At 36.6% G+C, this 27,751-nt stretch overlaps 1 protein-coding gene across 3 annotated transcripts in view; it reads right to left on the bottom strand.

Moving 5' to 3' along the window:
- The window catches only part of LOC134680276 (voltage-dependent calcium channel subunit alpha-2/delta-3), a 123,751-nt gene that overhangs the window by 29,373 nt on the left and 66,627 nt on the right, over positions 1 to 27,751 (bottom strand). For all 3 annotated transcript variants that reach the window (XM_063539372.1, XM_063539373.1, XM_063539374.1), the window contains exons 4-6: positions 9,982 to 10,201; positions 4,417 to 4,548; positions 3,302 to 3,579 (exon numbers count right to left, since the gene is read on the bottom strand). In XM_063539372.1, coding sequence (XP_063395442.1) covers positions 3,302 to 3,579; positions 4,417 to 4,548; positions 9,982 to 10,201 — 630 coding nt within the window. The remainder of the gene's footprint in view (positions 1 to 3,301; positions 3,580 to 4,416; positions 4,549 to 9,981; positions 10,202 to 27,751) is intronic.

The following is a 27,751-nucleotide window of genomic DNA, read 5'->3' on the forward strand; positions in this document are numbered from 1 at the left end:
AGCGATAAGGGCGCGGTGGCACCCCTACCTGTCACAGCTACGCGCTCTTTGTGGCAGAGAAACTTCACCGGGACTTTCCGGGAATAAGTGCGATGATAGCCTTGTTTAAATGTCTAGCTCTGTTTGCTGACGCCGCGGGCGCAAGGCGTTTGCATTCAAATTTAATGCTTAATTAGGTGCGTTCTTGACTTCAGTCGTAGAATTTGTTAGTTAAGAGATTAGTGTTGGGTACAACGTGTATTTTGTTAGAAGTTTAAGTATGTAACAGTAGTATAGGTATATCAGTTGTTCGACGAGCATCAGCGGCGATCACCGTGAAGTGAGTAGCGATGAGCAGTTTTTTTTTTGTTAGGTATCCTGAGTGTCTGTTTTATTTTCTCAAAAACTATCTTACTCGCCGGTAGTGTAAACAGTAAGCGATTAGCAAATGTGCGTTGCTTTAGGTAGTATTTGATCTTCACATATCTTGGGCAAAAAATATTAGATCTCCTGTCACTTTCTCGCTGCCGTTTATTGAAGCGGCATCGGCATCATTTTTATGATGAAAATACTATTAGAAGTATTTGAACAAATTAAATTATTTAAAAATTTTGCCTGCCTTAATTTTATTTGCCTGGGGCACTGGAGGCTTCGGTCACTTTTTCTCAGTATGACATTTATTTCAGTTCATGATGAAAATATTCAGAAATACCTACCTATCATTTCATTTCAATATCAGCACGTCGTTTCCTCCTTATAGCACTGATAATTAACTATATGATAACACTTCACAGCCAGTCATAAGAAGGATGAGTAAACCAATGTTTTTTTATTTATTTAAACTGATAATTAAATACATTTTCGGAAAACCTCTAGACTAATTGTTGGAATGGCAGCTCATTAATAATGCGGGAAGGCTGCGGCAACGGTTACACGACTGATAAAGCAATTTTATCAGAAGGGTGCCAATCTGCCAATTGTGTTTCTAGGTATTTAGTCCCCCTTTTCATTTCTCCTATTCCTGTTTTCTTTTAGAATAGCGTTCACTATTTTTCTTATTTATCGAAAGTGTTTTTTTTATTTAATTTGTAAATTATCGTTACAATTAATATTTCCGATGAACGTGTTCTTCATATTGCATTTATAGATGTGTTAGATTTTTCTAAATAATCGTGACAGACTAAACGAATGTATAGGTACGGTCAGCCAAGAAAGTGGTCTACCACTTTTAGACTCTATCAATCAGATGATAGAGTCGAAAAGTGGTAGACCACGTTTTTTGGTATTTTATATTTTTTCCATTGATTTAAGGTTAGTGATTTATTTTTGACTAAAAAGAGCTTTGAATACATGTAGGTACCGTAAAGTTTCGTATCTTCGCCTGGGTTTTGACACTTTTCCCAAAAAATCTCTCAAATTTGAAAGCATTTTAATCCGTTAAGGCGAAAAAAACGTTTTTTAGTACTCCTAACTATCAGTATACACCACTAAAACTTTGAATTTCATGGGTTAAGTTGGTAATACATGGCCCCAAAGGCAATAGGCGATGTTTGGGTATTTTTCCCAATCTTCGCCTATGGCATGCCTTGCCGCTAATACTTACTTTTCTGTGACTTACGCATGTTAAGTCGTATCTCCTTGGAATGTCCTATTATGCTATGAACCTTAACTACACCAGACTAGGCATATATTTAAAAAACGGGGTAGTAGGCGAAGTTTGGTAACAGTTTGAAGTTGTTTTCTTACATTTTCTATAATGAAGCCAAAAATTAACCAACATGTTAAATAAAGGGGAGTAATGGTTTATAAGTTAAAAAAATAATTATTTTTAACAAAATTGTTTAATTGTTGCAAAATTGTTGTTATTATCGTATTCGACATCAAATCAACCTTATTTACACAAAGTGAGACATAAAAATACCTATTTGGTACCTATTCAATATCGGTGAGAGTAGAAATAAACATTTGCATATGGCGTAAACTAAAATAACCAAACATAAGAAAATATTTAAATTTGGGAACAAGTAATGTCATCCACCAATGAATGTGGTACAAAAAATTTGTCAACCCTAGGGGTAGGCGAAATTTGGCAACATGATGGACGCAAAGTACCCTCACCAATGTTTTATCCAATTGTGACTTCTAAACGTAAGCTAGCCATTAAATAATGGTTTCATACGAAAAAGGAATAATTATAGGATATAATCATGTAAAAAGTTTACCATTACCGGGTCCGTAACACCGTTTAAAACTAAAATTAAAACACTGGTTTAAAAAAACGTGTGGTCGACGTCGCCAAAAAACCTCACTAAAGGACAACTGTGTGAAGTTAGCCGCAGAATGTTCGAAGAATCTTGACACCCGTAAAAAATACTTTGTATTTAGCAGTTTTATGTAAGGCTTACATTTTGTTAGTGACAACTTATGTCAAACTAGGCGAAAATAGGTAGCGCAGGCAAAGATACGAAACTCTACGGTACGATAGTTTTGCTTTATTTTATATAAGAAAAATAAACATACATAGGGATAAATATAAGAGATGAGATGTTTTACAAAGTATTTTATATAGAGTCATAATCACTACACCTAGTATAAAACAAAGTCCCCCGCCGCGTCTGTCTGTTTGTGAGTTTGTTTGTATATGTTCGCGATAAACTCAAAAACTACTGAACACATTTTCATGCGGTTTTCACCTATCAATCAAGTGATTCTTGAGGAAGGTTAACCCGTGCGAAGCCGGGACGGGTCGATAGTTACAGTTAAATATATATAAATTTATAGCCCTTTATTGAATATGTCTGCTACAGTTTAAAAGTACTTTTGTGGCTGCGTGTCAGCTGTGTGTACATAAAAATAGTAGGCAAATGCAGGTATTGCGTGTGGCGCGGCGCGGCGCCCGGCATTAGCGATACGTATCTATCTAAGTAACATCGGTCTGCCTCCTTTTCCTTACAAACTAAAATTACACAGTATTTAACCCAAGTAAAGGATTGAGGTTATACATTCATAATTACGAACGATAACCATCTATGTGTACATAATGGGAATAGCTATCAAAAAGCATGTTGTATGAAATAAACGGTATAATTCCCATTTGTCCTCGCCCCATGAAATCACCGCCATATCGGCGTATATAATATTTATTTGAAAAACTTATTCCCATCTGTGGGAACTTAATAGGAATGCACCGAATATACTAGAAATAAAGTTTTGGGGCCTACATAGAACTATCTAGATAGTATTAATAGTCAATTAATAGGCAATGAAATTGTACTAGTCATTTTATTATAGATTGGCAATGCAAATATTAAAAAAAACGTACCTGAGCCAAAATCTTCGTATAACACGAGTGTATCTCTGACACGGTATCGCTATACCGGTAAACGTTAACGAAGTCATTCGGGCCGAGGGTGTCCAGTAACCCAGAGACTGTGGCCTTAGCCAGCCTCCAGTATGAAGAGCCGAGGTCGTCCGAGTCGTCCAGAAGGATGACCAGGTCTTTGGGAGAAGTGGCCGCCTCCACGAACCAGTTGGACGAGCGGAAGTCGTAGAAATCACGCGCGTGGTGCGAATAGCCATCTTCAGGCGGCCAGGACATGGCTGGTGGGAAAGGAGATTATTAGCGTAAAATTATAGAGAAAGATTAATTCCAGAAAATAATATTAAAAGAAATATATGGATAAAAAGTTGCAGACAATTACCTATAGATTAAACATGTAGGTGTCAATGTGTCAAGAAAATCTTAATAGTGTAAAACTGTTAATTAATATAATGCCATTGAGTGCTTCAATCACATAATTTGTGTAAGTGCGTGCTTATTATGTATTTCATTATGTATACTGGCCACTCATTTATTGCTGCGCGCATAAATGAAAAATAAAAGTCACTACAACATTTTTCATAACACAAATAATTTATCAAAGTCAGTTAGGGCCTGATTCCTATTAAAGATAGCATATAATTTGGATTGGATTAATGTCCCCATTTTACGTACCTAAATAGGTATCATATCGTATATATGTATCCTTCTGAACCTAACCTAACAAAGTTAGTTATGCCCTGATCCATCTAATTCGCTTGCTTTAAAAAATTATCCTAATTCATTTTAATCAAGTTACGAGTAATGCTATGCGTATTTCAATTATGTGATTTATGTGGGTTGATTATTATGCGCAATATGTGTTACGCTTTTCTATTATTATGTCTGTTCAATGTTATGAACATAACATACCAGCAAGCGTAACCAGCATACGAACATACCAGCAAACAATATTATGTTATGCGAATTCATATTATGTCAATTAATGTTAGGCGTATTAAGGGGCCCCGTTCCCATGTTCCCCTGTTGCCAGTTACATTCCCATTCAAGAAAATTTTTAGCATTTGTAAGTAGAAAAAAGTCGAAGTACGAGAAGAGGTACATGAACAATTTCTTACCTGGATACCGCCTCATGAAGCCAGTGGATGAGGCATAGTACTGCCACGAGAGCGAAGGGTCGATCTCGTAATTGTTCACGAACAGAGGGTCGAGGTGCTCGGACCACGCGATCTGATTCTGCACGTCGCCGTCTGTTGACATAGAACGTTGGTGAGTAAGATAGACCAAAGACAGAAATGATAGACGACTCGATTGGGGAAATGAAATGAGACTCACTAGATATGAAATAGTAAAGATATGTGACGTTCCACTGCAAAAGGTACCTTATGGCGGCTGGCGCCGCGATTCGGGAAATGAATTAGAGATTCATTAGATAAGAAATAGTGAAGATATAGTAGATTGTTAACCAAGGGTTGAAAGGCACCCATTTCTGTCGAGGTAGTTTGGCGCTCGAAGGCAGTGAGAGCGCCAATAGTCCGAGACAGAAATGGTGCCTTTCACCCGAGTTAAACACTCTACTTTTCATATCGAATGCGAGGAAACCAAACAAGACAAGGCAATTTAGCAAAATCAGTAATGGAAGTACCTAATAGATCTAGCCATGATTTATTTTCCTTAGGACTTACTTGCAATCGGAGACTTTACATGTGTGAAGATTAATAACTCCTAGCGAAAATCATTTAGATTGCAATATTTACGAAAACACACATTTTTTAACAAATTAGCAGTAATTTTAAAATGATTCATTTCATTCATTATAGGTAGTATGAAAATCAGCGGGATTGCCTCTTACTTTTTAAGTTTATACTTTTTCGTTCTAAAAGCCGCAACAGACTACCGGACCGCACCACGTGTAACATAATAAAAGTATTTTAAATATTAAATAACAATTTAATCAATAATATGAGTAATTTTTATCCTGGTGTTTTATTTTATTTTCATAAATATAGTGCTAAATAACTTTAACGTTTAACTGTGGCTGTATAAGATTCTGTCTTTGCTCATTTACGCAAGTGTAAGGTTTAAAAAAAAATTTGGTGTATTCCTTTTGGTTCCCGCCTTATGAAATCGAGTAAATAGAATGCAACGAAATAAATCAAGAATAATTTGTTTTTAACAATTCACTTACATCATTTTTTATAAAAAAAGGATTAACGTGGGATTAGTAAAATTAAACAATTACCAATTGTTCCACGCGAGGAAATAAAGGCACTATTTTTCCATTTTGTTTCCACCCAGTGTTGTTCCTGGAACGGGGACGCAGAGGAGTACACCACTTTTCTGCACTAGAGCATAAACGTATCACTTTCTGCGCACCTTTTAGAACAACAACGACCCACTTTCAGAGCATGAGATATGAAAAATAAATATCTTTACTATATCGTATCTAGTTAATCTCTAATTCATTTCCCGAATCGCGCCGAGACAGTCTGATCTGTTAGGTATTTGTGAGTAGAAACTGTATGATAGTAAACTAAAAAAACAAACTATGATTGGTTAAATGATGCTTTGTTTCTATACTATTATGAGTATTATTAGGCCTTATGTAATACGGTTCAAAATCTTGGTACATATTTTTAGTAAATATTTGATTTAAATAGTTAACAAATCAAATCTACATAAATAGGCATACCTATACAAAACGCAAAGTTATTTTATGCCAATAAAATAAATATTTAGCAGTAAGTACCTAGATATAGGCACTGCATCGAGCAATGAGATTTTTTTCTTAACTGCCCATTAAATTAAGGGTAATTGGCAAACTTGGTTCATTGGGCAAACGTGATTGCTTTCTCCTAGGTCAGCGGCCGGAAAAATTAATGACGCGGTATCGGCGTACTATGGCTTGTCAAAAGAATTTCCCTTATCGAATCCGATCATACGATATAACTAGATAATAAAAAATAATATATAATGAATGATATAACATACAATAAATTAGAGTCCACATTTCTTTACATTGCGAAGAGAGTAAGTAATAAGATAAATACGAGTAGTTCATATTCGTATATTTACCTACTCATATTCCATAAGGCCCACTTGCACCATTCCACTAACCCGGGGTTAACCGGATAAACCTGTAGTTACCATGATTACCAGTATATTTTGACACTGGGTTGACGGTTAAACCGCTTAACCCCGGGTTAGTGGGATGGTGCAAGTGGGCCTAAGTGAAGTGATAGCATTAGCAAAAAGAATAGATAGTATAGAGGGGTCCTGTCATTGTCAATTTTGTAGTCACGGTACATTTACTGCCATCTATCGACACACGATTAAAACTTAAAATAAAATTGAAAATGTATAAAACAATCAAAATATGTTTACGGATAAATGATTCTTAATTTTTATTGTTCCATACTGACCCATGTTCTTTCACTGATATGTGTTAAAATTGTTAAATGATAAACGGTCTAGTTACCGCCATCTAGCCGAGAATAGGCCAAAGGTAATGGCGCCATCTATTCGAGAATGACTTTTCCTTGGCCGTCCGAGGCACGTTTTTTCTTAGACTTTATTTATCTTATACGGAGTTATATATATCTCTGGCATTAGGTACTTATTTATTTTATTCGGAATCACGGAACGGGATGGAAATATGCCTTTATTTATGTCAATATGATTTTCTTGTCAACGTGCGAGGTATATAAGTCTAGATAGGACGTCAAAGAAATTCAGATGAGTTCAGTGACTTATAGTAATTTCTTCAAAGAATAAGGTACCCCATGACTGACAGTTCACGGCAGTATATATAAATTACTCTATGGTTCACGTAGGGTTGTAAAAAAACGGTTTTTTTTCAGATTGAAAAAAAACATGAAAAAAAAACCGTGAAAAAATACCGTTTTTTTTCTGGAGTACGTTTTTTTTCTAAAGTATATAAACTCAAAATTTGCAAGGTAGTTAATACTTTTATACGGTTGTTTTACTTGTTTTAGACTTTATGTTAACCATTAAACCAATTTAATTTAACAACTTTGATTAATAACAACATAAATGAAATCTGTAGTGGTAGTTATCGCAATTTACTGTTGGCAACACCAACGCCTCTCGTCGCCGCATCGGGGCACTTAGTTTTAAGTTACTTATATAAATAAATCACGAAAAACCGTTATTGTGGCATATTTTTGTTCATCTGAAAAAAAACCTAATTTAGAAAAAAAACCATGGTGCCAGGTGTTTTTTCATGTTTTTTTTCATAAATTTGAAAAAAAAAACATTTGGTTTTTTTTCTATTTGCAACCCTAGGTTCACGGTGTACCTACGTTAGTTGAACGGCCGTTATAGATATTGGGTAGAAACTTAAGCCTAAAATACTAAGTAAACTATGAAAAGACTAGTCATATACTAAGCGCCACTTGCACCATTCCACCAACCCGGGGTTAACCGCTTAAACCTGGAGTTACCATGGTTACCAGTACAATTTGACACTGGGTTAACGGTTTAACCGCTTAACCCCGGGATAGTGGAATGTTGCAAGTGGGCTTAAGTGATGTAAGTTCTGTGATTTTAAAATATGTGTGATTTTGATGTTTCTAAGGTGTTTTGTGTTTTGGTTGGATTTATGTGTAAATAATTATTATTCCAAATTCTCGATTCTAAGGCTGTCAGGACTGTCAGCAGTAAGTACCTAATATATTTACTGGAACAAGGGTGGTAAGTAAACTGTAAAATCGTATCCTCAAAGCAGTTGGATTCTATACATATGTATTAGCCATTCGTTTGCATTTTTCCTCACCACTCTTATTAACATTACATTTTGGTAAGTATTCAGCTTAATTTAAATTATTCATCCAATACCTAATACTACCAATAGGTACAATGCATTCGTGTTTCCGCTAGACTAAATTCTCCCTGGTTTATATTTACCGATTAATGATAATGAACCGAGCATTTTGGTTTAGAGCACTGAAAATCAGTTCTAATTTCGTTAGTGCCGCTTATCGGATATGCGACGTGGCAACAGTCCCGTCCACTAATAGCTTGGAATATGTCAATTTGTCCATAAATTACCCGTCGCCGCGACGCGGCCCCGCTACGTGTCAACACTGTAGGTAAATTACGTCCGCCAGTTATTACCAAATTTGCCGAGCCCAACGTCTCAAGCAAGCCATGATAGGGCTAACTACCAAACCCGTAACCACCATGCATAATTGGAAATCACATTAAACTGGTTCTAACGAAACGATACGCTAGTGAGGGGTAGGAAATTTAGTCCTGGGGTGGTGGTGGTGTATTCAATTTATATTAAAATTTTCTCTAATTTCCCGTAGCGTCGACGTGCTGTCTGATTAAAGGACTGTTTGGAATTTCGTAAAACTCTTTCTGAAAGGATTTCGCCGACGCCGCATAACTGAATATAATTTACTAGCCTTTGAAAATGTCCTCATGTTTATTTTATGGAACGGGAAATCTGTACGATTTCATGAAACTAACCACTTGTTTATGTCACTTTAATGTTGGTATCCTAAAATTTATTAAGCTTAATATGTAGGCAGATGCAAAATGTAATTCTCCTAGTATATTCGTATTTATGTGTATAATATTATGACATCAATATAAGTCCTTAGACGGAGCTCTTCTCGCGACCATTGTCGTTACGACCATAAAATTTCAAACGTACATGTACCTACTTAAAAATGAAAACAAAAAACCTTATTAATATCTCATTATGTAAAAGTTCTTGATAAACTGTATGTAGTGCATAATTGTTTTCCTTCGTGTTTTTTCGGAAACGTTCGTATTTGCCATGATATTTCAGAGTACTTTTAGTACCGAGACTGGCTGATATAGCAAGACACGTTCGTACGTTTCCGTGAAAATACCAGGGAAAATAATTATGCACTATCTTTAATCATTATGACCTAAACTTTTTTTAAGAAAAAATATAATCTTGTACTATCCTAATCTAACGACCAATACATGAATACAAAAACATTCATAAATTGGAAGCAACGCATTAGCGCCACCGGTTAGTCTTTTGTTACGTCCATCGATGACCTATTTGGCGAGCCGCGGGCACATAGTCAAAGGGTCACGTTCTTTGTCTCTGGGATTTCACCCCTTGACCTTTTACGGAAGCGGCTTAAAGATAATACTAGTCAATATGTACAAAGAAACTCCCCATGCCGGCAGTAGATATAATACACGTCAAGCTTTTTGAAAACATGTTTTATCGTAGCAACAGCTGCTGTTACTGTATTCAGAAATATTATGATTTGTATTATTTGATTGAGTTTCACACGCTTATATCTGAGGCACGTGTAAAGATTTTAATGGATGTTAACAAGCAAGATTATTTTTACTGACAACACACCAAAAATTTTTAAAGGACTAAAATAAAATAGTTCGTCACCCCGGTAGTTTTGTATAAATCGCGTGCGGCCAGCGTGCACGTTGACGCAGCGCGTGCCATTATACCCAGTAAATAATAATGCTTCTTACTTTCAACGATGATGTAGGGTGGCATTAGCACCGCGCTGTAGCTCGCGTTGACGGCGATGTGGTCGAAGTGTCGGCTGGGCGCGAGCACGAGGCGGCGTGCTCGCGCGGCCAGCGTGCCGTCATCGGCGTGCACGTTGAGCCAGTGCGTGCCGTTATACCTAGTAAATAATAATGCTGCTTACTTTCAACGTTGATGTAGGGTGGCATCAGCACCGCGCTGTAGCTCGCGTTGACGGCGATGTGGTCGAAGTGTCGGCTGGGCGCGAGCACGAGGCGGCGTGCTCGCGCGGCCAGCGTGCCGTCGTCGGCGTGCACGTTGAGCCAGCGCGCGTCGTAGTACGCGCCCGGGCCGTCCGCACCGCCCGACGATAACGCTGCCGCCTCTGCCGAGTCCATAATACGCTGTGGGCAAACAATTAAATAAATGACTGCTAAATTACTAAATTAAGCATTAATCGGCGTCTTCAAATGATCTGGGGCTGTCCATAAATTACGTCATCGATTTTTGACGATTTTGACCCCCTCCCTCCTAAAATCATCCAAAAATCAGGCTTCGAATTACCCCCCCCCCCCCCCTAATTTGAAATGACGTAATTTATGAATAGCCCCATAGGACTGCCTTTGTTAAGGCATATATACACACAAAAGAGTGCAAGGCATGGGAGTTTTAAGAACACTAAAAAAGCCTACACAAACCCTTTTTCCTTTGTCTTTTTAACTTTACGAGTTATCCGGTCAACCAGGTAGGTGCTCAAAGTTAATTAGGCATGATGAACACCAAAAAGTTATAATTGGAGCGCAACACTTTAAGATTAGAATAAAAAACCGGCCAAGTGCGAGTCGGACTCGCACACGAAGGGTTCCGTACCATTATCTAAAAAAACGGTCACCCATCCAAGTACTGACCCCACCCGACGTTGCTTAACTTCGGTCAAAAATGACGTTTGTTGTATGGGAGCCCCACTTAAATCTTTATTTTATTATGTTTTTAGTATTTGTTGTTATAGCGGCAACAGAAATACGTCAACTGTGAAAATATCAGCTGTCTAGCTATCACGGTTCGTGAGATACAGCCTGGTGACGGACGGACGGACGGACGGACGGTCAGCGGAGTCTTAGTAATAGGATCCCGTTTTACCCTTTGGGTACGGAACCCTAAAAACAAAATTTCCTAAAGAAACTCCTATGAAACAAACAAAATTTAAAAAGACATCAACGCGTGCCGACTGAACCTCATTCACTTTGATTACTATACAACACCTTATCTTAAGTACCTACTATTTAAGACTAATGCCTTGAGCATAATAACGAGGACCATCAGCATTCATCAAATCGCGCCGCACCGCGGTCACAACGAGATCGCTTACATAGGACACTTCTATGGGCATCAAAGGATTGATTGAGCCGCCTCGCGCCGCGTCCCGCCGTTTCGCTTCGGGATCGCGCGATGTTCGCCTACATAAGACGCTGCGTAAGCAAGATCCATATTTATTAAAAAACTTTCAACTTTCAAGATTCTTACAGATTCTGTCAAACAACATCCCATTTGACAGTATCTGTCAACAATAATACTTAAGTAATTTTATTTTGTACTTAACCATGACAAAATATGATCTTACACTAAATTTGACAAAAAAACTGTCAAATTTGACAGTTTGACAGATCATGTCAATATATACTGGGACACTATAACATGTCACTTTGTACCAAATATTCCCATACGAAACCCAAAAAGTCGCCCAAAAATATATAAGCACAGCGATCACTGGGGCTGCAAGTGCGTTGCCGGCCCTTAAGATGAGAAATGCAGTCTACAAAAAATTACCCAAAATTGACATTTAGTACTAAACTATGACAAAATATAATACTTTACACTAAATTTGACAAAAACTAACAAATTTGACAGTTTGACAGATTATGTCAATATACATTATGCCATGTCACTTTGTACTAAATATTACCATACACATAAATGCATGTATATAAGTAGCGTACACGAAGAGAGGCCTATAGGTCAGCAGTGGCCGACTGAAAGCGAAAATGATGATGATTACCATATAATTACCTATTCTATTCTATTCTATTCAATAATAATATTTAATTAATTTTATTTTGTACTTAACCATGACAAAATATGATCTTACACTAAATTTGACAAAAACTGTCAAATTTGACAGTTTGACAGATCATGTCAATATACACTGGGACACTGTAACATGTCCCTTTGTACCAAATATTCCCATACGAAACCCAAAAACTCGCCCAAAAATACATACGCACAGCGATCACTGGGGCTGCAAGTGCGTTGCCGGCCCTTAAGATGAGAAATGCAGTCTACAAAAAATTACCCAACATTGACATTTAGTACTAAACTATGACAAAATATAATACTCTACACTAAATTTGACAAAAAAAAACAAATTTGACAGTTTGACAGATTATGTCAATATACATTATGCCATGTCACTTTGTACTAAATATTACCATACACATAAATGCATGTATATAAGTGGCGTACACGAAGAGAGGCCTATAGGTCAGCAGTGGCCGACTGAAAGCGAAAATGATGATGATGATGATTACCATATAATTACCTATTCTATTCTATTCTATTCAATAATAATATTTAAGTAATTTTATTTTGTACTTAACCATGACAAAATATGAGCTTACACTAAATTTGACAAAAACTGTCAAATTTGACAGTTTGACAGATCATGTCAATATACACTGGGACACTGTAACATGTCCCTTTGTACCAAATATTCCCATACGAAACCCAAAAACTCGCCCAAAAATACATAAGCACAGCGATCACTGGGGCTGCAAGTGCGTTGCCGGCCCTTAAGATGAGAAATGCAGTCTACAAAAAATTACCCAACATTGACATTTAGTACTAAACTATGACAAAATATAATACATTACACTAAATTTGACAAAAAAAAACAAATTTGACAGTTTGACAGATTATGTCAATATACAATATGCCATGTCACTTACTAAATATTACCATACACATAAATGCATGTATATAAGTGGCGTACACGAAGAGAGGCCTATACTCAGCAGTGGGCGACTGAAAGCGAAAATGATGATGATGATGATGATGATGATGATGATGATGATGATGATGATTACCATATAAATCATGACCCGAACTTACTAACCCGAAATTACAAAAAAAAATTAATCTATGTAAAACAGTCAAGTGCGAGTCGGATTTCAATATATCCATACAAAAAAGTCATCAGCGCCTGATGGAGTTAATAGCAAAGTTTTTTCGTAAATTCGTACCTTCAGAACGATATATCTCGAAAACTGTAAGAGATAAAGCAAAATGGACTTCAGTTTTGAGCTGACGTTAGTACAAAGTACTAAACGATTAATGCATTTCCGTATACATAGACCTTTTTTGGGACCGATTTGGACAAAAAAAAAATCAAAAAATTAAAAATAAAAATTTGACCCGGGTCTAAAATCTTTATTTTTAGAGCTAGAGAGATGAAAAAAAAACCGTTTCTGTAAAATTTTAATATCTTTTGTTCAACCCCAAATCCAACCATATAGTCTTGTAACTTTAATAAAAAAAAAAAATAACTTTGGTCAAAAATCACGTTTGTTGTATGGGAGCCCCATTTAAATCTTTATTTTATTCTGTTTTTAGTATTTGTTGTTATAGCGGCAACAGAAATACATAATCTGTGAAAATTTCAACTGTCTAGCTATCACGGTTCGTGAGATACAGCCTGGTGACAGACGGACGGACGGACGGACGGACAGCGAAGTCTTAGTAATAGGGTCCCGTTTTACCTTTTGGGTACGGAACCCTAAAAACGATGGCGGTTGATTTAGAAAATGTTTATGGCTCTAGAGAATTTAAACTTTTTTATCTATATATATAAATGCAAGTGTCCTGACTGATTGACTGACTGACTGACTGATTCATCAACGCAGAGCCGAAACTACAAAAGCCAGAAAGTTGAAATTTGCACACCAGATTGCATTTATAAAGTGTACAGGAGATAAGAAGCGATTTTGAGAAATTCAACCCCTAAAAAGGGGTTAAAAAGGGGATGAAAGTTTGTATGGGGTTAAAGTTTTCTTTTAAGCTAGGAATTTGAAACTTCGTAAAAAGATATATTATTAAAATAAAAGAAAACTAATTTCAGCGTTTTTGAAAATTCATTTCTTAAGGTGGTGAAAAAGGGGTTGAAAGTTTGTATGGATATCAAAAAAAGTTTCGAGTGGTGGACTTGAGTCTTTGTATTTAGGGATATTATTAAAAGACAGGAAAAGTAATTTCAGCGATTCGCTGGGGGTTGAAAATTTTAATCCATTACAAATGCTTTGAAACTTCTTAGAAAGGCATAATAGCCGATTACAAAAAAAAAGTGATTGCAACGTTTTTGGATATTCAACCCCCAAGGGGGTTAAAAAGGGGATGAAAGTTCGTCTTCGGGTGCAAATTTTATTTTAAGCTAGGAACTTGAAACTTTGTAAAAAAGTATCAAATTCAAATACAAGAAAACAAATTTCAGCGTTTTAGAAAATTCATCCCCCAAGGTGGTGAAAAAGGGGTTGAAAGTTTGTATGGATATCATAAGTTTTTTCGAGCGCGGGACTTGAATCTTTGTATTTGGGAATATTATTAGAAGACAATAAAAATAATTTCAGCGTTTTGTAAAATTCATCCCCTAACAGGGTTTAAAAGGGGATGAAAGATTGTATGGGGTTAAAGTTTTCTTTTGAGCTAGGAATTTGAAACTTGGTTAAAAGATATATTATTAAAATACAAGAAAACTTATTTCAGCGTTTTTGAAAAGTCATCCCTTAAGGTGGTGAAAAAGGGGTTGAAAATTTATATGGATATTAAACATTTTTTCGAGTGTGGGACTTGAATCTTTGTATTTAGGGATATTATTAGAAGACATGAAAAGTAATTTCAGCGTTTTGTAAAATGCATCCTCTAACAGGGTTAAAAAGGGGTTGAAAGTTTGAATCCATTACAAATGGTTTTGAAACTTCTTAGAAAGGCATTAATAGCCGATTACAAAAAAAAGTGATTGCAACGTTCTTGGAAATTCAACCTCTAAGGGGGTTAAAAAGGGGATGAAAGTTCGTCTGCGGGTGCAAGTTTTATTTTAAGCAAGGAACTTGAAACTTTGTAAAAACGTTTTAAATTAAAATACAAGAAAACTAATTTCAGCGTTTTTGAAAATTCATCCCCTGAGGTGATGAAAAAGGGGTTGAAAGTTTGTATGGCTATCAAACATTTTTTCGACCGCGGGACTTGAATCTTTGTATTTGGGGATATTATTAGAAGACAATACAAGTGATTTCAGCGATTTGTAAAATTCATCCCCTAACAGGGTTAAAATGGGGTTCAAAGTTTGAATCCATTACATTAGGAAGACATAATAGCCGATTACAAAAAAAAAAAGTAATTGCAACGTTTTTGGAAATTCAATCCCTAAGGGGGTTAAAAAGGGGATGAAAGTTCGTCTTGGGGTGTAAATTTAAGTTTAAGCTAGGAACTTGAACTTTTTGCGTAAAAAGGTTTTAAATTAAATAACATAAAAACTAATTCAAGCATTTTTGAAAATCATCCCCCAAGGTGGTGAGAAAGGGATTGAAAATTTGTATGGGGATTTGTGAGTGCGGAACTTGAATCTTTGTATAAGGGCATAGGTAAGTACCTATTATGAGAATAAAAGAAAAGTAATTTCAGCAACCTACATCAAAATCCACTTGACTTAAAACTTCATACAACTTGCTAAAAAAGAAGAGTACTTAATTTCAACATTGCTTGGATCTTGGATATGAAAATTATAGGTAGGTACTACATAAAGATGTAAAATGTTGAACATAAGATTCCACGCGGACGAAGTCGCGGGCAACAGCTAGTATGGAGATAAATTGGAATACAAAATTCTTAACCAAGACTTCTAAATGATAGATTGATTGTAACTTATGAAACATAAATTAATGGCTGCTTTCATTAGGCACCTTGTTTTTTTTATAAATATTTAGTGTAAAATATTATAAATAAGAAAATTACAACAGTTTAAGTTTCTCATAGTAAGGCATTCTCAACCGCAATCTTTCCCCCTTTTCAATTGGCGTTATTGCTTTTACCTTTCAGAAACTTGCCCGCAACTAAGTATATGAATGTTGTAGTGGGGTTGAAATCGACAAAGAATAGATGGGTTGACTAAACGAGAGGGTGGAAGCACAAAGAGTGGACAGATAAAGGCGCAGACAATTGTCGGCAATTAGTCGATTCCATATCGATCGTGAGCGCATTAGTGACCGATGAAAAATGACAAATCGCGACCCGGAACCCGCGTCTTAATGGCATGGCCGCTCTTTGAACATTTAATCGCAATTCATGCTTCAGCTACCTTTCTGTTTTCATGTTTGTGTCAGAAATTACTTTCAGAATTACAGAGCAATATCACTCACGGCGCGATTCGGGAAATGAATTAGAGAACTAGATACGATATAGTAAAGATATGTGACGTCTCACGGTTAAAGGTACCTTATGGCGGATGGCGCTTACGCTATTATTAACGCCGCTCCAATATTATTGCAGTGCTATGCGACGTAAGCGCCGGCCGCCATAAGGTACCTTTTGCAGTGGAACGTCACATATCTTTACTATTTCATATCCAGTGAGTATCTAATTCATTTCCTGAATCGAGCCGTCAATCGATGTTTGGCGCTCAAATAGCGAGGGTAAGATAATACAAATGAGAATAGGCAGGCATATTCAGCGGGGTTTTGTTACCATTTCTATTAACTGTTTACCCCCGAGTTATTTATTCGAGGCGAGGGCGACCTGAATCAGTCAACATAATTGTTTGGTTAGACCTTGAAAGAAGCTCGCGAATAGATAAGCGAAGGTTGGCCAGGTCACGTAGCACCGACATTTGGCAACCCTTTGATCCGAAACTGTTCGATAACGGACTCAGTAAGCCTAGGTAACTACAGCAGGTATGCTTAAATAACGCGGATGGAATTTCTGTTTTTTTTTTTACGAATTAACTTCTAAAATAATTATATATAATTGAGTAGGTATTTCATTCCTTTTGCAAATACATTTTTATTTGCGTCATCGAATGTCTGCATTATTTTATCTTTCTGCATATACTTTTGAATGTGTAGTTTACTGTTAAACAGACTTTATTTACTAATCACGATGACCTGATTTGCCAGTAAATGCAATTTAGTCCCGAAGCTACGATTTGCTGGCAACGCCGTCGTGAGGAGTGTTTGGCAAGTGAAGTGTTGTCTTGAGTGAAGTTCAGAGTATCTGAGGCAGGGTTTCTCTACGCTATAGGCATTGCACAGCATAAACATCTCAAAAGCCTTTGCTTATGAACTTTCTCCTCTGTCGTTTTGAAATGCATAAGTTACTTCTTAATTATTGAGATAAAGAGATTGTTTTGTATTAAGTTTGTTAAGAAAACTAATTTAAAAGTAATTGAATTTTAAACGTGCTAAATACAAAACCATGGATAAACCAAGCGTTCGGAATGTCTCTATGACATGATCCTACTTAATAGTTATTTGGTTTACAAAGAGGTAGAGTTGTTGTTTAGCTCCTCGTCCTAATATTTATCCCCAAGCAAGCGAAGGACCCCAAACAGCCTTGCTACAGAGTGAAACACAAAATTGTTCACTACCCTAAAGCGAGGAAAGTACCAATTGCAACGTTACAAATCAAATCCCAATGAACGCTTTTAAATATTTGTCATTCAAAATCATCACTTAAACCAACCAAACTTAAACCAGCTAACTGAGGAAATAACTCATTTTCATCAAATTACTTTGCGACTCAACTTTCTCATCAGTTTTTGAAGAATAAAGAGAGCCTTTACGAGCTGGTGTGGTGAAAAATAAGTTTTACTTCCTTGCCTCTGGAAGGAACAGGAACCTTGCTTTTAACAGGATATTTTATTGTCCGGGCAGCATGTTGAATATTCCTCTCTGTGGGCTGTGTGTTTCTTTAAACGCGTGAATCCATATTTCCGAGACGTGTGGGGGGAGCTAACAATAGTCTGCCTGACGTCTGGGGCGGGATGTAAGTGTTTTGTTTGGGAATTTCCCAGCGCTTGCTACTTTTTATTCCCCTTTCTCTTTAGCCGACTTGCACGGACATAAATGCAGGTAGTAATATTGCAATTTACAAAGTGATTGCCAGTCTTTGCTTTTGCTTGCGGCAATGTTTTATATTGTAGGTATCAGATTGTTTACATATATACATACGTCATAATCACTGTGATTTTTCGTCAGTTCGTCAGAACGATCAACTTGTGGTTTGGTTTAATTTTATCACATTGATTTATTGATACTAATTAGCTACATACTTACTGTACTTATACAGGGAGTCTTTGTAACCTTGAGTAAAAGTTGTTTAGTATGTATTCACCTCGTAAAACTTGAGTAGAGAAAACATCCCGTATAGTAGGAACGTATGCAGCGGAATAGGTGATTAGTTAATTAGAACACTAAATTCCTTATTATTCAAAGCACGTTTAAATTTGCTAATTTTAGTAGAATGTAGCAGTAATAGTTCGACCTTACATTACTTGTAAGTCCTTTCAATCCATAAAATCTTGTAAATAAACTACTTAATCTAAAGAGCGGACCTGCTGTTGGCATCACAGTGAAATCGCAGAGTCGCTCGCGTGGGCCTAACGATCTCTAGCTGATTGCCTGCAGTAGGTAGGTTCCCTGCCCCGCAAGCCATGATGCGGCACAGCCCTGCTAGCACGAGGCACAGAACACCTTAACGAACGACCTTGTCCACTTGCCAAAACGTTATTCACGTGTCTTCCGCTTACATTTTATAATTACGTGGAAGATTGCCAGGGTAGTTTTTCTTTCGTTTTGCATTTTAGTTATATAAGGGCATTTCTCAGGAGGGCCGTTTTTACGTGTCCGGGGCAGTAATTGATTGAATTTACTGTTCAATAAATCTGAATTAATTTAGGCATGATCTTCAGCTTATATTCTGTCTGGAACACTATCAAATTATTTATTTATTATTTAAATAATACAAGAAAAAAAAATTCAAATGCCAAAAATGATGTTCGGTGGGCGTGTCCCGCACCCAGATTTTATGAAACAAAAAATTATTACTCCAGATGGGGCATTAGATCGGAGTTATTATGGGTATTCACGCATAGGGTATTAGTTAGCTTATCATATTCTTTATACCACAATAATGTGTTTGCTCAACACATTGAATAAAACCAAATTTACGATGTGTCCCGGGCTAGTGACTGATATCGGTGTAATTTGCAAAACATGTCAGTACTCCTTGAAAGTTGTAGACCAGGAACTCAGTGTCTCAAACATAGTATGCTTTAGTTGTGCCTTAACCGTTGAATAAAGTAGAGGTACAGTCACAGTACAATAAAGTGATTTTTTAAACGTTTCTCCGTCCTTCGCAGGGTTTGGTCCTATGTTTTTTTGAGATCGGTGGTGCAATTTACTCCGAAAGTTTTAGTGCAATTATCGTTATGTAAGTGATTAAGAAGTCATCGAAAGTACGTAAATCCACCATTATTACATCTCCTCTGTATCGTTCATGCTATTTCTGTAATTGCTAAAAAGCGATTAATTTTGATATCACTGGTGTTGATTTCCCTGGTTTCGGTGGATTTTTTGACCACCGATATCAAAAAAGTGATCACTGAATTCAAATCCTGCTTTGTAAACTAGTTTGTTGTACTAATTTATCATGTCTAAAAAGTGAAAGATACGTTGTACAAACGTAAAATTATGTTTGTAAGTAAATTATGTCATAGTAGGTACACAAAATCACTAGTTCACTATGAGTAGTTTTTTAAACCAGACGTATAGACTCAATGTTTCTTTCTCTGTCTTGATATTCTTTTCCAACCAATTAAGTAAATTATGTTCGTTGTCCTCTGTATCACCGGAGGCCCTACACCTCGATACCTTTAAACATGTCAGCCATGTTAAATAAATGTAGTCAATTAGATCCCACTTCTTTTAAAATAACTTGTGTATGTAAGTACTATGCAAGGTGAACCCAAGGGACGGGATGTACAGAACAAGGGATTAAAAATAAAATAGCATTCTAATGTCGAGATCGCTTCAAAGGCACTGAGCGTACCTACTGATCGATATTTCTAAAGGATAGCCATAGACACAAATTGAACACAGCAAATGTTTTAACAATCCTCAATGTCTTATGTCTTTGTCAACAACTTTGTTACAATTAAGCTCAAGTGTTTGAGGGTGCTGGAGATCATAATTAATTGGTAATTGGATCTTCAAGCATTACTCGACTACTTCAAATATTAGATTAGAGTTCACGCATTTAAACTCTTTTATTAAAAAAAATACTTGTTTTCCGTATTGCATCACATTGCTTTATAAGTACATTAAATATTTAATGAGCATTGAACACCACTCAAGAGTGTATTGTTTATCGGGTGCAGGTAACATAAGTTTTTTTTAGATGCGTGTGCGGTCGGATTGCGTGAAACAAACATCTTCTCCTTCATGGATATAATAATGCAATGAATAAATGATTATAATGTGCGAATTTGTGGTCGACAATGTCGACACGTCTGAAACTCGTTTCAGGACCACACATCACCCTATTATATGAGGCCAGTCATATAGTGTGGAATATCTGCTAGAGATGTTGATTTACAAGCCGTAATTTGGTTATTTTAAAATCTTGAGTCTATATCTATTAAAGTTATGTAAGCTTTCGAGATCATTAGCCTTGTTACATCGCTTATCACAAATAGGATTGAAAAATATGATTAAAATAATTATATAATTGAGATTTAAAACCTAAATGTGATTTTGGTGTAAGCATTATTGAATTCGGTGACGAAAATTGATTTCAGTGCCTGCACATGATTTCGGTGTTTTTAAATCTCAAATATCTTGAAAACTATAAGGTTCTAATGGAGGCCTCCACTACCAATATTTTTTATATCAAGGGTAGATTTTAGGAAATAAACTCGCATATTATATAAGTTAAAAAAAAATTTTGGCACCGAAGTCAGGCACCGAATGTCATCTCTGAGAATCGCCCATAATCATCCATGTTACCCTAAGTTTTATTTAGAGTTTCATATCCGAGAAGGTATTAAATTACCGGGCAGTTAATGGTCTCGTCGTTTTGCCAGTCATTGTGAGATCAACAATAGGTGGGAAATGGGGATCGCCTAAAACCGTGTCGCTAATGAATACGTACGTAGGTACCTATGTGTGCTGCTTTTTATACATTACTAAACGAAATTCTGTGAATTTTCAGGATAGCTAGTCCATGGGAAATATTGTGCCTATATCTGATATGTAAATATTAAATACCTAGTAGGTAGGTACTATTTTGTACGACGAACTACAATTTTTCGTGTTCCGTGCAAAACTTTGTTCACGGAACACTTATTATGCTTGCAATCCGTCCATATAGGCAATATTTTGCTCATCACAAACTATGAAATGAGTAATAGGTCCGTGGTAAATACCATGGACTACGACAAGTAAGTGTCAGTATCTCAATAGAAATATATTTAAGCATAAAACCAATATGAAAAAAAATGTACTTGACAAATAGTTTAGTCGAGATTTCACGTTCGTTCTTTATTGTTTTGTTATTATATCGTTCAGGTACTTAAAAATAACAAATTATAAAGTTATTAATGTAGTTTAAAAGCACTTCAACAAGACGTAAGCATTTCGTAGCTAAGCTACCTTATGTTTGAAAAGCAATATTACTTTGGAAGCACTTTAGTCATGCTCGCAATACCATTATGTAAATTGCCGCCTTTTCTGTGCGAATGTCCTCGCGACGTAATTTCAAACTTTCTGAGTAATTAGTAACACATTTTGCAGACTCTTAGAATACAGCCAGTCATATTTAAAACGGACAAGAATTCTTAAAGCGCGAATATTTATAGCCATGAAAAGCAAAAAAAATACATTACAATGAATCATAAAAATAGAAACAAAGCAAAATGATTCAACAATCCCCTTCTTCCAACCATAGGTATATTTATTTCCTCCAGTCTTGTCTTAAATAAAAAGCTCCCACCAGGACACGTTTATAAATGAGGTGTTTTTTAGTTGTGAGACGAACTAGCCCCATTGGAAGAGCTGGTTTTACGCGCAAAGTAGAGGCGAAGTAATTAAAACTTGCACTCCGCGGAGGGCGGGGCGCCGCGCCGCCGCCGCCCGCGACATCGACACCGACCTGCCTAATAAAGGGGTTACTTAGATAACATTGCAGGTATCTGGCACGTGTATCATACTAAGCAATGTTTAAAACCAATAGGTAATATATATTCATGGTATATAGTTCGTTTTTTTTAGCATTAGAAAGAACTTGGAAGAAGGTAAGCGATTTTGGCATGTCTTTTAATTGAAAAATGCTTATCAAAAATCAGTAAGTATCATTTATAAGAAGAATATAAATGATCGTATTAGATTCATAATTGTTACATATTTGCCGTAACTTATATTTAAAATGTTTTTTTTTTCAATTAAAAGACACATCAAGATTGTTTACCTTATTTCTAATGCTAAAAAAACGAACTATAGATATAAATATAACGAAATTCTCTGGTAGCAAGTTTAACTACATAAAGGTCATCGTCCTCGTTCTTGGAGAAGTTGCCATCTCCTTCTGTCACATGCATGCGGTTGTGATGCCGCTTACTACCCAGAGTGATGATATAAAGTTATAATTACAAGATTTTCAAGATTAGTAACTACGAGTATTTAAAAATATGTTCCATTACGACCCAATCTCCGACACCATTCGATCTCCTCCATAAAGACGCGCGGTGAAAGGACGTTCTTGAACAATACCGTGTTCCGTAAATGCGGCGCTGCTTTATTTTGTTTCTGCTACAGTTTCATTAAGTGCGAAATGTTAGCGTCGTTTTTTCTCAGGGACTCGCCCGCAGCGAGCAATCCCCGCGATTTTTCAACTTTATTGTCGAGCTGAATTCTGTGCGCTTTGAGGGCTACCATTACCAATTTACTGATTGTGATAACGCTAATTTTACAAGGTGTGAATTCACAGCAAGTCAAGTCGTATAACGGAAGAAAAATGTACGACGTCGTAAAATACGCCATGAACCATTGATGTAGATACTTTGTCGTGTAGGTTCTTAAACAATTATATTGACATTATTACAAGGCACGGATAGCCCGCCCCAATAAGCACGCAAGCAAGGGAAAAACATAGGGTGCAAGGTGCGCGAAAATAAAATTTCGTCTTTATCACGAACAGAGGGAGTACGTGAGCAATGGAGCCCCGCATTTGACGCTCCCGGTGGAGGAATGCGCCAAAAAACGAGATAAACTGCTCAGATAAACGCGACGGCTTTCGACGAATATGATTTCGACTCAATGAAGGGTCCTCGATTATAAGATAACTTCCACATGTAAAACATAGTTTTCCACAGTATCCATTAGCTTTACATATTAGAGATAGGTAAGTGAGTGTAGTGTGTACTATATTCAGTACAAAAATGCTTGTGGCGAACACTGGTGGGATCCCCACTTTAAGGCTTCATGGGATCACGGGTGACGTTGATCGCCTTGAAATTTTTGTCAAAAAAATTCTCTTGGGTTTGAACAAAATTTAAACATCGATCACGAGTATACCTATACTCGTAAATGCATTCTGGATTCAAAAGTAAAATAATAGCGGGCAGGGTGTGCATTATAAGCTGGCTCGTCTGGACCGAGAAATATAAAAACTTCAAAAAAATATATAGGTAGGTAAGTAGTTCTTCCTTATGCTACCCTACAGATTTCAGAGCGGACACAAAAATAATTGAGTTCATAAACCGACCCATTTATTATTGACTTTCAGACAAAACTTAAAGTATAATTATGGCAAAAGCATAAAAATTGTTGTAAATTCTTTTAATGGGAACAAACAGCATAAAGTTATGTGTGGCAATGCTTACTATTTCCAATATGTATATATAATTATAATCCGTACATATACTTAAATCCTTAAATAGAACTTCAGTTTCAATAGTTTCCTACGTAGACTACGCTACGTATGTATTTTACATGAAACGTTCTCCATTTTCAATTTGCAGCATCCTAAAAATAACGCCCTGCACTGCGCTCAGTACTTAACGTCAAAAGTTAATAGGCTTTGTATAATATCCGTACTAAGTCCTCGGTCGCGAAGACCTCTATTACTTTGCTTGGCTGTCGTGTGCAAGTTCGCACTTCAAAGAGTTATACCAGGAGTTTGCTTAAATAGTACAGTCAGACTCATTTGGTGACTAATACTTTACCACTTTTTTGGTTGGATATTGCAATCCGTTTGGTTGGTGTTTTAAATGATCTCAGAGGTTACATTAAATATTTATTTTCACAGATCACTATACCTTATAAAATAAAGTCCCTCGCCGCGTCTCTCTGTTTGTTTGTATGTTTGTTCGCGATAAACTCAAAAACTACTGAACGGATTTTCATGCTGTTTTTACCTATCAATAGAGTGATTTTTGAGAAAGATTAAGGATGGTTTAGGTGTATAATTTGTTAACCCGTGAGAAGCCGGGGCTGGTCGCTAGTTCTTCATTAAATAATAATAAACGTTGCGTCTATTATTCTGGGGGATAGCTTTAACTAAACAATTAAAACACAAATCTTCCAAGAGCAGTAGCTACTCGTATAAAACGAAATGCAATGAAAATACTACTCAAATTGGAATGAAGGATAAAATGGATGGCTGCAAAAATTTATTAAGTGAAATTAGTGTCCAGTATGAGCTTCGCGTGAGTACCGGCGCTGTGGGCTGCGGTCACGGGACATGATGCAATGTGTCTCCGCCAACCGAGTAATGCGATTACACTACTTGCCGTACTCGCGCCGTCGTTGCTCCGAGGCTTGGCCTGACTCAATGTTTTGATAATTACATTTGTGCAGATCAGAATCAGAATCAGAATCAGAATGCATTTATTCGTTATAACATAGGTACATTGTATTGGTTTATAGTTTGAACTATGATAAAATGAAACAGTTATGTTGAAGCCGTTGTGAGTCATTTAATTTAATCTGTAACGGTTATAAAGGCAAACTTAAAATGCAAGTTTTTAGCAATAAGTAGCACAAGCACGATATTACTGACCTATAATATATCATTTTTTGAACAACAATCATCCATTAGAAGAAATTCAGCAAGGGTAATCATACATTAAAATAAACAAGGGTTCCGTACCATTACGCAAAAACGACATAATATTATAAGTTGTTTGGGAGCTCCACGTAAATATTTATTATATTCTGTTTATAGTATTTTGCTGTTATAGCGGCAACAGAATTCATCATCTGAAAAGATTTCAACTGCCTAACCATCACGGTTCATGAAATACAGCCTGGTGACAGACAGACGGAGAGCCGAGTCATAGTAATAGGGTCCCGCGCGTTTTTACCCGAACAAAGGTCAATCAATAAAATAAGCTTGCTTGGGTTCATCATCATTGTATTGTAGTTTGTTGATCAATCTTCTGTTTAGATTTTATTTACCGTTTGATAATACTTAGTGTTGTTTATACGAAAGTCATTTACGTTCTAAAATAATGTAGGTCTCAAGCCATTTCAAGACATTAAACGTTCCACAAATTCCCTATTTCCAATCTGACCACATTCTTTAACGTCCGCCCTTTTTCTGTATCGTCTATTGGAATATCAATGTATTGTAATTCCAGCAGGATACATAAGGGATAGTACCTTTATGCCTGTGGATATTCTTTTATTCAGCGGTACAACCCGAGCGAGCGAATATTTGCATATTTTTTTAGTTTACATGACGCGCGTAATTTTAATACTTTTGTCAAACGGGGTAAGGAGAAATGTCACCATTCCAGTTGATTAATTTTTACTTGATAAGTCAGAAACCCCAAAGATAATCCTCAAAGTACTATAAATTAACTGTTTTATATGTATACCTATATAAACACGAACGCTGCGAAAACTTTAAAAGACAAATTATATTACAACACAAAATTTACTACGAAAGAGAGTAGGTACGGAAGGCCTGCTTTAATGCCAATTTTGCATGTTTCCACAGAGATAAAAACGAAAACTTTACTTTGAAACTAGGTTACTTTTGCTCCACATTACCCACTGTCGAGGATTTATCAAAGTACTTGTACATATTTACTAAGTAAATATCTCATAACGTGCGACATCGGTACACATGGCATTAGCAGAGTAGTTGCGGGGCGCTGCGGCGCGCATTTTGCACTCCCGTCAGTAAGCCTCGGGGTGTCATTGCAATTGTTCGCCGAGCATAGGCCTGTTAACACTCAGGCGAACCAGGATTCGCATGCTCTCCATTACATTTGTTGTTACTGATCTGGCTGTCAAGTTACATTGGATAGCTTTGGACCTCGAATCGCCAACGCTCTCGCATGCACAGGAATACTAGGCTCTGTATTGACAACGATGAGCTTCGCCAATGTGGCTGCCACAGTATCGCCGCGAACGATTTAGAGTCTGTCATCTATAGGGTTGCCATACGTCCTGTATATACGGGACTGTCACCGTATTTAAGTATCACGTCCCGTATTTTTACTGCTCCCGTTTTTGTCCCGTATTTGATCGAGCGGTCTGGCCTAGTGGGTAGTGACCCTGCCTATAATGTTTATTTATTTATTAATTAGCGCTCTCTAGAACAGGGCTCTAGTGTGGGGTGTTAAATGGAAGGGTTTCTTGTGTCGGTAAAATTGCACTTCGAATGTGAAGCTATGATAGAACTAAATACCTACTTACCTACTTAAAAGTGTTTTTTTTTTTACTTTTCCTAATTGTTAAAAACCCCTTTTTGGAAATATAGGTACTCATAATTAAAAGTTGTATTATAATAATTTATAACAATAATAAAAAATGGTTCAGTTATTTTTTTCAGAAAACAGGGAAAAAACATGTTATTTTGGTAGAGTCTGTGCGGAAAAAGTAGAAGAGAGTGTGTATTGGGCCTCATACATTCGACGACTCTTCTTTTTCCGCACAGACTCTACCTTTATACGACACAAGTTCTATAGGTACTTACCTACCAATATTGGACTTGGTTGTCTAGCAGCCACGTGCAAATTTCTAGCATAAAATCCGTGCTACAGTGATTCCTCCCACATTAATAAACCGTAGTAGCGGCGGTCACTAAAATGCTATTATATACGAGAGCAAAGGTTGTCGACCTCTGTTTCCGACCCTCGCCGGCAGGGTTTCCCTCCTGATGATATACGTGTTGTGTATATTATAACTCTAATCTTATATGCAAGTATATGCATGCATGCATGGTTTGTGAACTGTTGCTAGATTTTGTAGGTAATTAATTAACTTACTTCGACCCTATGCAACTTTTTAGTCGTAATATTAATAATTTGAGAACTTTATTCCGTACCAAAAAGCGCAAAAAGTTCCTATCAACAGCTGACACTTACCGTACTGCTGTATTCGAACTTCAAGATATTCACAAGAGACGACACGTACTAGATCCATTCTAGATACGTTATAGTTTAGATATCAACTATTTCTCTTTTGCAGCGCAATTCTGGCAACTAATGTCACTTTTACGTTAGATAGAGTAAGATATCTATTAGATGTGAATTGGATCTCTAAGTCATACATCATTCAAGAGTATCTCCAGAATCACGCAAATGTCAAATTTGACAGGTTAGATTTTAAGCATATCGTTATCGTATCTTGGTGATGTCTAAAAGATATCTAATAGATATCTATTTCAAAATCCGAATCGGGCCCGTCGTGTCGCTACGTCTTTCAGGCTGAAAGTTTCAGCTTAGCTCGATCTCACGTCCAGCATTTATATTTGGTAAATTAAAAAAAAGTAAGTGACAAAAATATTATACCTATCGTCTCAATCAGCGAGGTCGGATGGGTAGGATGCACTTGAGCTTGTCGAAA

This window comes from Cydia fagiglandana, chromosome 3 (assembly GCF_963556715.1).
Source record: "Cydia fagiglandana chromosome 3, ilCydFagi1.1, whole genome shotgun sequence".
Lineage (NCBI taxonomy): Eukaryota > Metazoa > Arthropoda > Insecta > Lepidoptera > Tortricidae > Cydia > Cydia fagiglandana.